Source organism: Papio anubis, chromosome 4, assembly GCF_008728515.1.
Source record: "Papio anubis isolate 15944 chromosome 4, Panubis1.0, whole genome shotgun sequence".
In the NCBI taxonomy this organism is placed as follows: domain Eukaryota; kingdom Metazoa; phylum Chordata; class Mammalia; order Primates; family Cercopithecidae; genus Papio; species Papio anubis.
In genome coordinates this window covers 144,309,807-144,326,206 of record NC_044979.1, presented here as the reverse complement: position 1 = coordinate 144,326,206, position 16,400 = coordinate 144,309,807, and the positions used below count along the sequence as shown (strand labels likewise).

Below are 16,400 nucleotides of genomic sequence, written 5' to 3'. Positions count from 1 at the left end.
ACAGAGCGAGATTAAAATATAAACATATGTATTATATATAATACACACATATTTTATCTTCTATCTATCTTACACTTTAGGGTTGGGGGGCTGGAGTGGCTGGGGCGGAGACACAGCTGAGGTCATCCGTCCCTTTCTCCAGTGACCCAGGCTCAAAACTTTCCAGATGGGCATTTCAAGGGTCCCCTGTTCCCCCCGATGGAGGAAAGGGCGTCCACCGGCTGCAGCCCCGCGGGCAGGGGGCTAGGTGCGCCGGGTCCAGCTCTCCGGGGGACCCCCCAGCCCTGCCAGCACAGGCCTCGCCCCCGGCCCCCAGCTGGCGCGCGCCGCGTGGGCTGCGCTGGGCGGGACCGGCGGGCAGGCGAGGCGCACGGTGGGCTGGGAGGCTCCGCTCCGCGCCGGCGCGATCTGGTCCGTGTTTCTGCGCCCGCCCAGCACCCCGGCCTCCCCGCCCCCCGCGCCGCCGCTGCAGCCGCCGCCGCCGGAGGCCGCTCGGAGCCGCGCGAACATGGCCGAAGTCGGCGAGGACAGCGGCGCCCGCGCCCTGCTCGCGCTGCGCTCGGCGCCCTGCAGCCCCGTGCTGTGCGCCGCAGCCGCCGCCGCCGCCTTCCCCGCGGCCGCGCCCCCGCCGGCCCCAGCGCAGCCCCAGCCTCCGCCTGCCCGCCGCCCGCCTCCGGCGCGATCGCGGGCGCGGGCTCCTCCGGGGGCTCCTCCGGGGGCTCCTCCGGGGGGTCCTCCGGGGTATCCGAGACTCCTGGGCGCCTGCCCCAGGTCGCGCGCCGCCCCTGGCAGGAGCCCCTCAGCCGGGAGGCTGGCGCGGCTGGAGGGCCGCGAGTTCGAGTTCCTCATGCGCCAGCCCAGCGTCACCATCGGCCGCAACTCGTCGCAGGGCTCGGTGGACTTGAACATGGGCCTGTCCAGCTTCATCTCGCGGCGCCACCTGCAGCTCAGCTTCCAGGAGCCGCACTTCTACCTGCGCTGCCTCGGCAAGAACGGCGTCTTCGTGGACGGGGCCTTCCAGCGGCGCGGCGCGCCCGCCTTGCAGCTGCCCAAGCAGTGAGTGCCCCCGCGACCCCCGCTGCCCGCACCCGGGGCTCACCCCCGACCTCGATCTCTGATGCCCAGACCTGGGGATCCCCCTACAGCCTACCTGGCCTGAGCCCCCACCACCCCCAGCCACCCCCGTTAACCCCCGACCGGCCTGGACCCCGGGGTCAACCCCGACCCCGCCTCCTGGGTCCCTGGGGTCACCTAGACCCCAATTCTGGACCCTCCGGCCTGAGGATTCTCCTCCACTTTCCCCGGCCTGGACACCCCGTCGCTCCCGACCTCCACCGGCCTGTACTCTGGGGTCAACCCCTACCCACACTTCGCGGCTCCTGGAGTCACCCCTGACCTCATCTCCCACCGGCCTGGGCTCCTGGAGCCACCCCTACCCCAAGCCCACCTGGCTGGGCTTCTTAGGTCACCCCTGACCCAGATCCCTGCTGTCCCCCAGCTCCCACTGGCCTGGACTCGGTGGTCATTCTTAACTCCTACTGGCCTAGATCCCTGGGGTCGTTTACGTCCCCACCCCGCGTAAACACGCAAGGTCAACCATGACCCCCCCCTCCCGGCCCCCCCCCCCCCCGGGGCCACCCCGACCACTAACCCCACAAGCCTGGGCTCGCAGGGCCACTCCCACCCCAGCTCCACCCAGCTGGACACTGAGGTCACCCTGACCCCAGTCCCTGTTTCTTGGGCCTGGGGATCACCCTCAACCCTTCCAGGTCACCCCGGACCCCCACCAGCTTGAACTCCAGGGTCACCCCAGCCTGGCCTGGTTTTCAGGACTACCCCCGACCCCCACCAGCCAGGGCCTCAAGTCACCTCAGTGCCTGATCCCTGCGGTCCTGGACCCCAGTGGCCACCTCTGACCCTGTCTGGTCTGGACCCTTGGGCCACCCCGAGCCCATCCAGTCTGGGTCCTGGGGGACCCCAGCACACTCACCCAGGACAGTGGGAAGGGTGTTGCTCCGGGAAGTGTGAGCTCCCTAGTAGTTTGGACTGTGCTGAAGGAGCAGAGGCCTGGCAGGGAGAGGAGAGGACAGGAAGCCTGTGCCTCAGTTTACCTCGCCAGTGAGTGCTCCTGGGATGGAGTAGCAGGACCCCAAGCTCAAATTAGATTCCCCTGGGCCCGAGGTCGCCGGGGCAGAGAGACCCAGCTGGGCCTGGATGGCTGCCCAGGCCTGTTGGTGCCTTTTCAAAGCATCCCGTGGTCACCTCCTGCCCATTCCGGTTCCCTCCTTTCCAGCTCCACCGCCCGCCCTCCGCACCCTGTGCTCTGCCCCGGACCTCAAGGTCTGTTGATCAGGAGAAAGCCTGTTTAATTACTCATTTCCTCTGGAGCCACTTTCTTTTTCTATTTAGTGATTGCCTCTAACTCATCACCAGTGTTTATATTTCTTCAATGTGGTTCTTGTTCCAGGGTTGTCTGTCTAATTACTCCCTTTTATAAACGCCTTGCGTCTGGGGAATTTTTGCTGGGGTAATTCCCAGGGCCCAAAGTTTGTGTCTGTAAACTTCTCCCCATTTTTAGAGTCTTGGCATGTTTGGTTACAAATATCGCATTGAATAATTTACAATGCAACATCAACAATGACTCACTCCCTCTTGGGGCGTGAGAGGGGAAGTATACCTTTTCCTAGCCATGCTGAAAGGTGTGCATTTTGGTAAAATCAGAACCCAGGAGATAACAAAGTTGTTCTTTGCCTCAGTTATTACTCTGTTCTCTCTTTTCCATAACCAATGTACTCTCTTCTGTTTGGGGCCATTAAATGCATTTGCTGGCCACTCTCCCTTCCAGTAAGAAAATGACAGGTAGGCTCCCCAGGCCCCCCTTAGAGACCTGCTTTACAGATGCACTTTTATGTAACTCAGGTTCACCAAGTACTTCCATTAAACAGTCTTGTTTTCAGGTTTCCTGCTCCAGCCATGGAAACAGGTACACTCCCCAGTCAGACCCAGCTTTAGTGAATCTTGAAGGAGGTTTTCACGGTATTTTTTTTTTTTCTAACTCAAGGGGAAAAAATTTCGACCTCAGATCGTCTACAAATAGGCCAGTAGCGGGTTTGTTATTTATGAAATGTTATCAGTGTATACAGTCCTTGCACATTTATGCTCCAGGGAGCTCGTGTTCTCAGTGGGTGCATTACCAGGCATCGTGGTGGAGCTGTCAGGCTACACGGATGCCCGCCCGCTGACTTGGTGCATTAGATGTGTGTGAAGTGCTCGGTGCACTGTGCCTGTCTGTTTTTATTTGACTTCACCTGCACATGTGAGCAATATCTATGTAGGCAGCATGTAAAATTTACAAGAACAAAGCACACGTGCAGAAGGAAAAACATTAAGTGGATGTCTATGTCCACCTTCCTAGAAAAGAGCTGTTTGCTTCTTTTTTCTTTCTTTTTTTTTTTTTTTTTTTTTGGTCACGGAGTCTCGCTCTGTTGCCCAGACTGGTGTGCAATGGCTCACTGCAAACTCCACCTCCTGGGTTCAAGTGATTCTCCTGCCTCAGCCTCCTGAGTAGCTGGGATTACAGGCACATACCACCACACCAGGCTAATTTTTTGGATTTTTAGTAGAGATGGGGTTTCGCTGTGTTAGCCAGGATGGTCTCGATCTCCTCACTTTGTGATCTGCCCCCCTCGGCCTCCCAAAGTGCTGGGATTACAGGCATGAGCCACTGTACCTGGCCTCACTTTTTTTTTTTAATTTTAGAAAACTTATACCTAAGTAGTCATATATGTAGCACAGGCTGTTACAGACTTCTTTTTGGTTAGGTAAAGATTCTTTTTTTTTTTCGAGATGGAGTCTGGCTCTGTCGCCCAGGCTGGAGTGCAGTGGCGCGATCTCAGCTCACTGCAAGCTCTACCTCCCGGGTTCACGCCATTCTCCTGCCTCAGCCTCCCAGGGAGCTGGGACTACAGGCGCCCGCCACCATGCTCGGTTAATTTTTTGTATTTTTAGTAGAGACGGGGTTTCACCATGTTAGCCAGGATGTTCTCGATCTCCTGACCTTGTGATCCGCCCGCCTCAGCCTCCCAAAGTGCTGGGATTACAGGCGTGAGCCACCGCACCCTGCCTGGTTAGGTAAAGATTCTTAAGCCTGGCCAGGTGTGGTGGCTCATACCTGTAATCCCAGCACTTTGGGAGGCCAAGGTGGGTGGATCACTTGAGTTCAGGAGTTCAAGACCACCCTGGTCAATATGGTGAAACCTTGTCTCTACTAAAAATACAAAAATTAGCTGGGCGTGGTGGCTTGTGCCTGTAGTCCCAGCTACTTGGGAGGCTGAGGCAGAAGAATCGCCTGAACCTGGGAGGCGGAGGTTGCAGTGAGCTGACATCACGCCACTGTACTCTATCCTGGGCGACAGAGCAAGATTCCATCTCAATAAAAAACAAAACAAAACAAAAAACAAAAAATGCTTCTTAAGCCTGTTACGTTGAAAGTCATCAAGAAATTTTAAGGATTTCAGAGCAAGGAAGTTAGATGCTTAAGTTTTTGTCATCCTAAATGGGAAATTCACCACCGAATGTCAGGAATTACTATGTCTGTTTTCTCTCGGGCTTTGGTACCTGCTATTGCCATTGCTACTGGAAATTGTGAATTTCTTTACTGTAAACTACAAATTTTCTTGCCGCGTTGGAATGTGATTGCCTTGGACGTGCTTGGATTTGGTGGGAGGTCTATGGGAGGTCTATGGACGTGCTTGGATTTGGTGGGAGGTTGGTGCCCACACCATTTTCCAAAGCTGTGTGATCCGGGGCCGCCCTCTTCACCTTGGGACAGGTGCATGCCACACACACTTCCTATACGGCTCCCACTCAGGAAGGATGCCAGAATTCACCCCTATTTGTTACTGGAGGTATATAATTCCAAATCTTCAATATTTTTAATTATTGGCGGGGGAAATAAAAATGACTTGTGACCCAGCTTAGAGCTGATCTCGCTCCACTGGGTGTCTGACAGTATGCGTGGTGGGTAAGCATCTTGCCAGAGCCCCCAGGCACAGGGGAGAGTGCGTGGATTCCGATTCAGGTTTGCTTGGTGTTGAGTTGGAGGAACTGCCCGGGTGTCCGTCATAGCGTTTCTCCTAGACCATAAGCTCCCTGTAGCTGGGGCCGAGAATTTATGATCTTTCACCAGAGACCTAGCGCAGGCACTGGCTGGTATTAGGTACACAGCAACTGAGTTCTGTTTGTTGAGTGAACAAATTAATGACTAAATGAATTTGCAGCTTCCATAGGAGAAAAACAGTGTCATCGATTTAGCCTGGTGTCCTAAAAGCACCATGAGCCTGTCATGGGGGGAATTCAGACAGCCTTCTTCGGTTATGGGGAAGTGGGGGTGAGGTGTGTGTGTGCTGTCATTCTTGATGCCACTTAATTTTTTTTTTTTTTGAGATGGAGTCTCTCTGTTCCCCAGGCTGGAGTGCGGTGGTGCCATCTCGGCTCACTGCAAGCTCCGCCTCCCGGTTCACGCCATTCTCCTGCCTCAGCCTCCTGAGTAGCTGGGACTACAGGCGCCTGCTACCACGCCCTGCTAATTTTTTGTATTTTTAGTAGAGACGGGGTTTCACCATGTTAGCCAGGATGGTCTTGATCTCCTGACCTCGTGATCCATCCGCCTCAGCCTCCCAAAGTACTGGGATTACTGACGTGAGCCACCACGCCCGACCTTTTTTCCCCTTTTTACATAGTTAATGTGTCCAACTGAATTCTTCGTTTGTTTGTTTGTTTTTGTTTTTTTGCGACAGAGTCTCACTCTGTCGCCCAGGCTGGAGTGCAGGGGTGTGATCTCAGCTCACTGCAACCTCCGCCTCCCAGGTTCAAGTCTCTCCTGCCTCACCCTCCTGAGTAGCTGGGATTACAGGCGCACATCACCACACCCGGCTAATTTTTGTATTTTTAGTGGAGACGGGATTTCACCATGTTGGCCAGGCTGGTCTGGAACTCCTGACCTCAGGTGATCCACCCACCTTAGCCTCTCAAAAGTGCTCGGATGTCAGGCGTGAGCTGCTGCGCCTGGCCCCAACTGAATTCTTGATGCCACTTAATTTTGAATTTCAATTACCCAATTCAAAATTCAAAAAATTTGTTTTTCTCATGAACCTGAGACCCTGTGTGTATCCCATACTTGCTTTTCTCTCTTTCTCTGCAACCTTTTCCCCCAATATTTTTATAGTAAATGTGGATTGCTTGAATAATCACAATGAGAATAAGACTTCTGTTTGTGGTAACTTTGAGTGGTAAGATTCATATGGGTGTCTTTTTTTCTTTATACTTTTCTGTGTTTTCCATGTTTTCTGAAGTGAACGTGGTTACTTTTTAAGATTATTTTTTAATTCTGTAGAGACGGGGTCTCACCATGTTGCCCAGGTTAGTCTGGAACTCCTGGCCTCAAACGATCCTCCCACCTTGGCCTCCTAAAGTGTTGGGATTACAGGCATGAGCCACTATGCCCAGCTTCTTTTTTAAAAACACACTTTTTATCATGGACAATTTCAAACATAGACGTAGAGTAACAAGCTTCCACATGGCTGTTGCCGGCTTCAGCAGCTATCATCGTGTGGCAGGCTTCTTTATCTTCGCCCCCATTCACCTTTCCCCCTCGCCCCAGTTATTTAGAAGCAAATCACAGATGTCATCTTACTTTGTCTATAAATATTTCAACCAAAATTTCTAGAAGATAAGAATTCTTTAAAAAAAAAAAAACAAAAACCACAGTGTCATTATCACACCTAAAAAATGAATAATAATTTCTCACTGTCCTCAAATAATCAGTGCATAGGTTTCTCTTACCGTCTGCATAGTTATTTTCTTTTCTTTTTTTTTTTGAGACAGAGTCTTCGCTCTGTCGCACAGGCTAGCGTGCAGTGGCACTATCTTGGCTCACTGCAACCTCCACCTCCCAGGTTCAAGCGATTCTCCTGCCTTGGCCTCCTAAGTAGCTGGGATTACAGGCATGCAACACCACACCCTACTCATTTTTGTTTTTAGTAGAGACGGGGTTTCGCATATTGGCCAGTCTAGTCTCGAACTCCTGTCTCCAGTGAGCCGCCCGCCTCAGCCTCTCAAAGTGTTGAGATTACAGGCGTGAGCCCCCAGGCCCGGCACCCGCTGCTTTTTTCTCATGGGGTCTTTTGTCCTGTGTAGTTCATCATACCTGCCTTTGCAATTGGATTCTGCCAGCATCTGTTCACTATGTCCCTTCCCCTTGTCATTTCTATAAACTGGTGACTAGACCCGGGGATTCCATCAGACTCAAGTGTGTTTTGTTTTGCTTTGTTTTGCTTTTTTTTTTTTGCCAGAACTGCCTTATAGGTGGTGGTGCATGCAGAGGTGAAAATGTCTGGGTGTCCCCCATAATTTGTAACATTAGCAGCTTTTGGTGGTCATTGCCTGGGTCCCTTAATTTGTTCTTACCTGTACTTTTTTTTTTTTTTTTTGAGATGGAGTTTCACTCTTGTCACCCAGGATGGAGTGCAGTGGCACCATCTTGGTTCATTGCAACCCCTGCCTCCCAGGTTCAAGCAATTCTCCTGCCTCTGCCTCCTGAGTAGCTGGGATTGCAGGCGTCGACCACCATGCCTGGCTAATTTTTGTGTTGTTAGTAGAGAGGGGGTTTCGCCATGTTACCCAGGCCAGTCTTGAACTCCTGACCTCAGGTGATCCGCCTACCTCAGCCTCCCGGAGTGCCGGGATTGCAGATGTGAGCCACCGCGGCCGGCCACCTGTACTTTTTTGTAGTTCGTTTTGGCTGCCAGCGTGGATAGGGCCTGGGTTACCATGCCCCAGCTGCTGAGAGGTGCATTGTGAATGGCAGGTGTTATGGATCACAGCCTTTGCACATGTGCCAGGAGAAAAAGTAATTGTAACCACCAAAGCGTTTTACTACATAAATGTTTTAGCCCCTATAAAAACATCCGGAGATCCTTTTGTTGTTCATGAGCCTGACAATTGGGTGTTTTCACGCGGCGGCATCTGAGATGTGCCACCCTGGAACCTTGTTACGACGTGGGCACATTACCTGTCTGACCTGAAAAACAATTAATAAATAAAACATACAGAAGCCAGTTTTGCGTGGCTATTTCCAACTGGTCACTTGAAGAATATCGAATTATACAGTTACTTACACATTGTATAACCATCATAAAATTAGTCACAGATTGACATGACATTATCTTGAAATTAATTGGAAAAGTGCCCCAGACCTGGGGAAGTCGAACGCCTCACTACGCGGCATCAGGGACGGTCACGGCATTCCTCTTCTCCTGGGGTTTTCCCACCCTTGTCACTGCCCTCACCCAGTCCCCTTAGGTGACCCAGCGCCTGGGTGGCTCATGCTTGGCTGGTGCAGGAGTGGGCGTATGTGCTGAGCTGGGCTTTGCACTTGGGACAAGAGAGGGTGTCAGATCAGTCTCTTTCCAGCGGGTAGACGTGAAAACTCAGATGGTGCTGTCTCGCTTCTCCATGTGAAGGATCAGCCTGCAGTGCCAAAGGTGACGGGAAGAGCTGTGATTAGGGAGGGTTGGTCTCTTAGTGAAGGAAGCCACGGAGGAGACAAAGAGGGGCATCGGGCCTGACTCCTGAGACCTGGTGGCCCCAGGACCGGAGAGGAGCAGATCCAGGTGCAGGATCTGCTGAAGGAAGGAACGTTCCTGTTGGGTGATGGTTTTGAACCAGACCTGGGGAGAACAATCACTGGTGTAGAGGTTAGTGGGGAGCTGCTTCGCGGAACAGGGTGAAGCTTTAGTTTTAGTCTGGTGGTATCTTGATAATCAAAAAATGAAATGCGGCATCTCCAAATAAAGTCTTTATTCTGGTTTTTTGCTAGTTGGCAGTTATTGTGTATCACATGTGTTTGTTCCAAGTTAGACTGTCAACTTGTTAAAAGTTACTTTAAAAAGCTCTGTGGGCACGTAGCAAGTACATTGGGTCGATGTTAAAAATATGAGCCACTTTCTAGTATTTGGTGCACGTTGAATTTTTTGGGCTTGCCGCCTTAAGAGAACTTGCATAGGATTTTAAAAGTCAGTCTCTGAGGAGGGTGCTGTCATGTAGTATTATTGAACTGAATTTAGAATATTCGCATGAAAGCCTTTGTCATATTGATGGAGGAATAGGGTTTGTGGGTGCTAAAAGTGTAGGATATAGTGGTGTTCTTATTTAGTATTTTTGAAAAGACGCAGCTATGTTTAAAATTGTGTGCTGAAATGAGACTAAAGCATTTGATTTGGAGATAGAGTAATTTACGATTTGCTGTTTTTGCATCTTGTGAATGTCAGAGGATAAACTTGCTAAATTAATGACAACTCAAATTGCAGCAATGCCTCATTTCCATAATTACCCTACATTTAAAGCATTTCATATTAAAATGAGAGGATTGTATAAAATGTTTTTAGTTTGATTTCTTGGAAATAGGCCCCTGCGTCGTGACTCGTTGGGTGATCTTGCACTTAATTTTCATTGCGACTATTACTTTTCACGAGTTTCTAGTTTCCTGGTAAAATGTTGCCGGGTAATTAAAAAGGATAAAAACCAGAATGTGCGTGTGAGTGTAGCTGGTGAGTTTACAAAGCGAAACCAAGAAGGCATGCGGCTTGCTGCCAGGAGTCGGAGGAACCAGGGTTCAAGAACTTGCCTCACCTGACCCATTTCTACAGTGTTGACAATGTATGTTTTCCTTGGATGCTGTGACGTTGAGTTCGGGCGTATTTTGCTTTACTTAAACATAACAGTTCCATCATTAAATCATGAACTGCTTGCAAAGCATAGCTTTTCTCTCCTAAGAATACTTTTCAGGAGGTATACAAACTGATCAATAGGCATACAGAATACAGATGGGGAATTTTTTTTTTTTTTTTTTTTGAGACAGAGCCTCCATCTGTCTCCCAGGCTGGAGTGTAGTGGGGCGATCTCAGCTGACTGCAACCTCCGCCTCCCAGGTTCAAGCAATTCTCCTGCTTCAGCCTCCCAAGTAGCTGGCATAACAGGCACGCGCCACCACGCCCAGCTAATTTTTGTATTTTTAGTAGAGACGGAGTTCTACTGTGTTGGCCAGGCTGGTCTCGAACTCTTGACCTCAAATGATTCACCCACCTCAGCCTCCCAAAGTGCTAGGATTACAGGCGTGAGCCACCACGCCCGGCCCTGGTGGGGATTGTATACATGATTTGATGAAGAAGAATCTCGTCTGTCCTCAGTCTTGCATCGAACCTTGCTGGGAAAGGTGTGAACTGTCTTCCGTATGTTTCCTCAGAGGACGCTGAGCTCTGATCATGTTGCCACCCTGCCCAGAAACCTCGGTAGCTCCCGTGTTCCCAGGGGGTGAGGCCCTGCCCCTCAGCAGAGACCCCGGTATTCTGAAGCTGCTCCCCTAACCTGTTCCCCTAAGTGTCAAAGGGCATTGTTCTCTTTGGGCAGAATGACTGCTGGACATTCTGTGCTCATACGAGCAATTCCTAGATGTGTTTTAGTCTCAGGACATTTTTATACTCTTAAACTCCTACACATTACTGGGGATCCCAAAGAGCTTCGGTTTATACAGGCTCTATCTGTTGACGCTGACCGTATTAGAAATTAAAATATACATATTTATTCATCTACTCAAAAATAGCAATAATACTCTATTTCAAAAAATATTTTTATGAAAAAAATATATTCCCCCCCCCAAAAAAAATAGAATAAGAGGTTTTTTGGTAGAACTCTGTAATGTCTGGCTTAATAGAAGACAGCTGGAATCCATGGCTGCTTCTGCTTTTAGTCGGCGTTGATGCATGTTTAGGCTGAAGTACATGGAGAAAAGCCAGCCTCCTGAGGATACGTAGTTGGAAAAGGGAGTGTTTTTGTAGCCTTTTCAGATATTGCGGATGTTCCTGGATACCTCACTAAAACCTGACAAGGGATAGTTTCTTTTGTTGTTGTTTTTGTTTTGAGACGGAGTTTCGCTCTGTTGCCCAGGCTGGAGTGCAGTGGCACGATCTCAGCTCACTGCAACCTCCGCCTCCCAGGTTCAAGCGATTCTTCTGCCTCAGCTTCCTGAGTAGCTGGGATTACAGGCATGTGCCACCACGCCCGGCTAATTTTGTATTTTTAGTAGAGACAGGGTTTCATCATGTAAGCCAGCTGATCTCGAACTCCTGACCTCAGGTGATCTGCCTGCCTTGGCCTCCCAAAGTGCTGGGATTACAGGCGTGAGCCACTGCGCCTGGCTGGGTAATTTCTTTTTATTTATTTATTTATTTTTTTGAGACAGCGTCTTGCTCTGTCGCCCAGGCTAGAGTGCAGTGGTGCAATCATAGCTCACTGTAGCCTCGCCCTCCTGGGCGCAAACAGTCCTCCTGCCTCAGCCTCCCAAGTAGCTGGGACTACAGGTGAGCACCACCAAACCAGTTAATTTCTTTTATTTATTTATTTAATTAGTTAGTTAGTTAGTTAGTTACTTTTGGTCGAGATGGGGTCTTGCCGTGTTTCCCTGGCTGGTCTCAAACTCCTGGCCTTAAGTCATCCTCTGCTGTAATATCCATGGATGTTTTATACTGTGTTACGTTAAAACCCGTTGCTCTATCTTTCATTTTGAATGAATCTTTTGGCACCTCTGTGTGATTTTGTAACATCATACTTGGCCATTGGGAAGATTATTGATTGAGTTATGCAGATCTTCTAATGTTAATATAATTATACAAAACAAAGTCTGTTTTATCCTGAGGTTCAGCTCATAGTTAAACTTGGTCTCTTCAAACCCAGTAAGCTGTGTTTTTAAAAACAGAGATCTTTTATAGGAAAAGGCTTTTTGTAGTCAGTTAATTTTTAAATCTGTTTTAAAAGTTGAATGACACAGCATATTTTTTAATAGACTTTTTATAGAGCAGTTTTAGGTTCACAGCAAAAGCATATTTTTATAGAAATAAAGTTATATAATTTAGTCATTGGCCTTATTAGCATCTTATGACATGACTTGGCTAAATTTAGTGTATTTTTTAAAATGCACAGTAATTTTTTTTTTTTTTTGAGACGGAGTCTTGCTCTGTCACCCAGGCTGGAGTGCAGTGGCCGGATCTCAGCTCACTGCAAGCTCCGCCTCCCGGGTTCACGCCATTCTCCTGCCTCAGCCTCCCGAGTAGCTGGGACTACAGGCGCCCGCCACCTCGCCCGGCTAGTTTTTTGTATTTTTTAGTAGAGACGGGGTTTCACCGTGTTAGCCAGGATGGTCTCGATCTCCTGACCTCGTGATCCGCCTGTCTCGGCCTCCCAAAGTGCTGGGATTACAGGCTTGAGCCACGGCGCCCGGCCCACAGTAATTTTTTGATGATTTAGGGTGGCACAATTCATCCTGTTAGTTACTGCCGTTATTTTCCGCGGGGGCCTCTGTCCCCCAAGCTGCTCTCTGATGGTGGCCCTAGCCTTTCAGCCACTGATGTGGGTGTCCCCTCCCCTTGAGAATAGCAGAGCGATAGGGGAGGTGGGACAGGGTTGGGATGTCCCAGATGAGTCCTAAAGTCAGTAACAGAATTTGTCTTTGTTTGTTTGTTTGTTTTGTTTTTTGTTTGTTTGATTGATTTTGAGACGATCTTGTTCTGTTGCCCAGGCTGGTCTCCAACTCCTAGGCTCAAGTGATCCTCTAGCCTCTGCCTCCCAGTGTGCTCAGGTGTGAGCCACCTCACCTGACTGCAAATAATCTCTTTAAAAAAATAACAAAACTTTTTTTTTTGTAGAGACAGGGCATTGTTGTCCAGGCTGGAGTACAGTGGCGTGATCACAGCTCACCGTAGCCTCTAACTCCTGGGCTCAAGCGATCCTCCTGCCTCAGCCTTCTAAGTAGCTGATACTACAGGTGCCCACCACCATGCCTGGCTAATTTTTTAAAATTATTTTTATAGAGACCAGTGTCTCACTATGTTGCCTAGACTGGTCTTGAACTCCTGGGCTCCCATGATCCTCCCACCTGGGCTTCCCAAAATGTTGGGCTTATAGGCCTGGGCCATGCACCCAGCCAGAATGGGTTTGTATGGAGACAGTGTTGTGTGGGATTTTTCATGAAACTTTTCTAAGTTTTTGTTGTTGTTGTTGTTTTGTTTTGTTTTTTTTTAACTTCGAAACATTTACATCAAAATAAGCAGACTTTTTGAAAAACTATGCCACTTTGGATAAACATAAAAATTCATTTTCTCCCTCCCCAGTCTGATAGGAACTCTTGGGGAAATTTCTCTCTCTCTCTCTTTTCCTTCTCACTAGAAATCACAGTAAATCAGCAGTACACCGAGAATAAAAGCAATCTTCTGCCTGTTCTGAAAAAGCTTTGCTTTTTGTGATTTGTATCACGAGGGTGAAGGGTCCTTACTGTTTTTTCAAACATACAGTTGTGACAGAGGCTCCTCCCAGCCCCACCCACGGACCCCAACAGTGCCCGGTCTTACAAATGGATTCTGGGGCTTGGTCTTTGTTTTTGTTGGGGGCAGCATATGGAACCCAAAAATAATATCACAGCCTAGATTTGGAGCTTTGTGCCAGCTTTGTCTGTAGGATGACCGGTGTGGGTCTCACCTGGTGGCCGGGAGTCCACAGGGGTCTGTTAGCAGCAGGGAGCTGCAGGGCGCCTGTCAGCGGAGACCGTCTCATTCCCCAAACCTAGAAGCCAGAGGGACTGACGCCCGGATAAATGCATAAGCCGCCACGGGTGGGATTAGTCGTCTATAGAAAACCTTCCCCAAAATACACCCTCCCATCCTGTGACTTGGATACAGTTTACTGATGAAATTAGGGAATCTCCTACCCCTTACCAAGAAGCTGTGGCTGGAACTTAGTCAATGAAAAATGATTTGTAAACTTAGTAACTCTTTGGAGCTGACTTCGAAAGAATGTTTAAAATGATAGCTGATACTGCCAGACAACAGAGCAGGCTGGCCTTAGCCATGAGGTTCCAGAAGAAGGAAAACTGCAGAGTTTGTGTTCGCTACCTCTGCCCTTGGGATGGAGCCATTCTGTCTGCTTGGCCTTACAGCCCTGGCATTGGGAACAGTGATTCATCGCCGTTTGATGAAAACATCTTTCCCTTAAGAACATCCACCTCCCTTGGGTTGGAGTCCATATTAACCAGGGAACACTTGCAGCCCTAATTTGGTTCCTAACCTGCAGAAAGATTCTGCTAGAATCTCCACCTTCCTTTGCAATTCTCTTTTTCTCCGTAAGTTGTGGTGTGGACAGATTTTACAGGCCTGCCCACCCTTGGATTGGCCAGTCAGGGATTGGCCATGGCGAGTCTAGAACTTTCTGTGGTGGTAGAAATGTTTTATATCTGTGCTGTCCAACATGGCTGCCACTAGGCATGTATGGCTGTTGAGTGTTTGAAATGTGGCTCAAGGCCGGGCGCGGTGGCTCGCGCCTGTAATCCCAGCACTTTGGGAGGCCAAGGTGAGAGGATCACCTGAGGTCAGGAGTTTGAGACCACCCTGGCCAACATGGTGAAACCCTGTCTCTACTAAAAATACAAAAATTAGCTGGGCATGGAGGCTCACGCCTGTAGTCCCAGCTACTCGGGAGGCTGAGGCAGGAGAATCACTTGAACTTGGGAGGTGGAGGTGGCAGTGAGCTGAGATCGTGCCACTGCATTCCAGCCTGGGCAACAGAGCAAAACTCTGTCTCAAAAATAATAATGATAATAAAAATAAAATGAAATGTGGCTCATGTCACTACAGAACTGAATTTTTCATTTGGCTTTAGTAATTTTTTTTTTCTTTTTTTTTTTTCTTTTTTTTCTGTTTTTTGGAGACAGGGTCTCACTCTGTCGCCCAGGCTAGGGTACAGTGGTGCAATCGTGGCTCACTGCAGCCTCTAGCTCCCAGGGCTCAGATGATCCTCCCATCTCAGCCTCCTGGGCAGCTGGGACTACAGGTGTGTGCCACTACACCCTGCTCATTTTTGTATTTTTTATAGAGACGGGGTTTTACCATGTTGTTCAGGCTGGTCTTGAACTCCTGGGTGCAAGCAATCCACCCACCTCAACCTCCCAAAGTGCTGAGATTATACACGTGAGCCACTGCCTCTGGCCCCAGTGTTAGTTTTTAAGTTAAATTGAAGTGGCCATACACGCTGCTGGTCAGCAGTGCCCTTGAAGAGTTGCAGGTCTGCGAGTTCCCTGGTGACTGGGCGTGGCCACTGCCTCAGTTTACCCCATTGACCTCAGCGCAAGTATGATTTTCTGCAGTTGGCTTTGAAGTGGAAATGATCGGGAAGGTCTGGTCAAGGCTGTGGGATTTTGCAGACCACCGAAGTTGTCTGTGGTCACAAGGTGTCCTAAGGCAGGAAGCCCGCCCACCAAAGTTGTCTGTGGTCACAGGGCGTCCTAAGGCAGGGAGCCTGCCCACCAGACCTCTGTTAAAGGCTCTTTATGAAATGTCTTGTGGCCTGGCATGGTGGCTCCCACCTGTAATCCCAGCACTTTGGGAGGCTGAGGTGGGTGGATCAACTGAGTCAGGAGTTCAAGACCAATCGGCTAACATGGTGAAACCCCGCCTCTACTAAAAATACAAAAATTAGCCAGGCATGGTGGCTCATGCCTGTAATCCCGGCACTTTGGGAGGCCGAGGTGGGAGGATCACCTGAGGTCTGGAGTTCGAGACCAGCCTGACCAATATGGAGAAACCCCATCTCTACTAAAAATACAAAATCAACTGGGTGTGGTGGCGCATGCCTGTGGTCCCAGCTACTCGGGAGGCTGAGGCAGGAGAATTGCTTGAATCCGGGAGGCAGAGGTTGTGATGAGCTGAGATGGCACCATTGCACTCCAGCCTGGGCAACAAGAGCGAAACTCCATCTCAAAAAACAAAAACAAAAAACAGAAAAACCCTATAATAATTAGCTGGGTATGGTGGCATGTGCCTGTAATCCCAGCTTGTTAGGAGCCTGAGGCAGGAGAATCTCTTGAACCCGGGAGGCGGAGGCTGCAGTGAGCTAAGGTTGTAGCACTGCACTCCAGCCTGGGCAACAGAGCAAGACTCTGTCTCAAAAAAAAAAAAAAGAAAAGAGTCTTGTGCTGACTCTGACACCTGACATACGTTAGGAGGGGAGGCTTCCATTTGTCCCTGTTTTAACCCTACTTCTTGAAGCCAAAGGAAAGAAACAAATCATCTGAGAGAAGATTCTGATGATTAATAAAGAAGAGGGACAAGCTTGCTGATGTAGGGGGAAAAAAATCGTGGAGGCCCTGTCTAGCTTGGATTTCCTGTGCATATTGGCTGTGGGTGGATTACATGTGAGCTCATAAATGTTAATATTTTGCTTATGTCCTTGCAGATTTGTAAATTCCTTGATAAGCAGGCACGTGTCTGTTGTCTACCTGTCACATGGTTGTACCAGGT

The 16,400-nt window shown here is 49.5% G+C and overlaps 1 protein-coding gene and 1 non-coding gene across 2 annotated transcripts in view; both read left to right on the top strand.

Annotated features, from left to right (window-relative positions):
* Positions 1-476: 476 nt before the first annotated feature.
* FOXK1 (forkhead box K1) overlaps positions 477-16,400 on the top strand; it is an 82,463-nt gene continuing 66,539 nt past the window's right edge. Inside the window, exon 1 of the mRNA XM_003895681.5 lies at positions 477-1,056. Coding sequence (XP_003895730.3) covers positions 509-1,056 — 548 coding nt within the window. The 5' untranslated portion in view covers positions 477-508. The remainder of the gene's footprint in view (positions 1,057-16,400) is intronic.
* On the top strand, positions 7,974-8,081 carry LOC116274803. The gene has a single exon (XR_004183576.1). It is a non-coding gene; the product is annotated as a small nucleolar RNA U13 (small nucleolar RNA).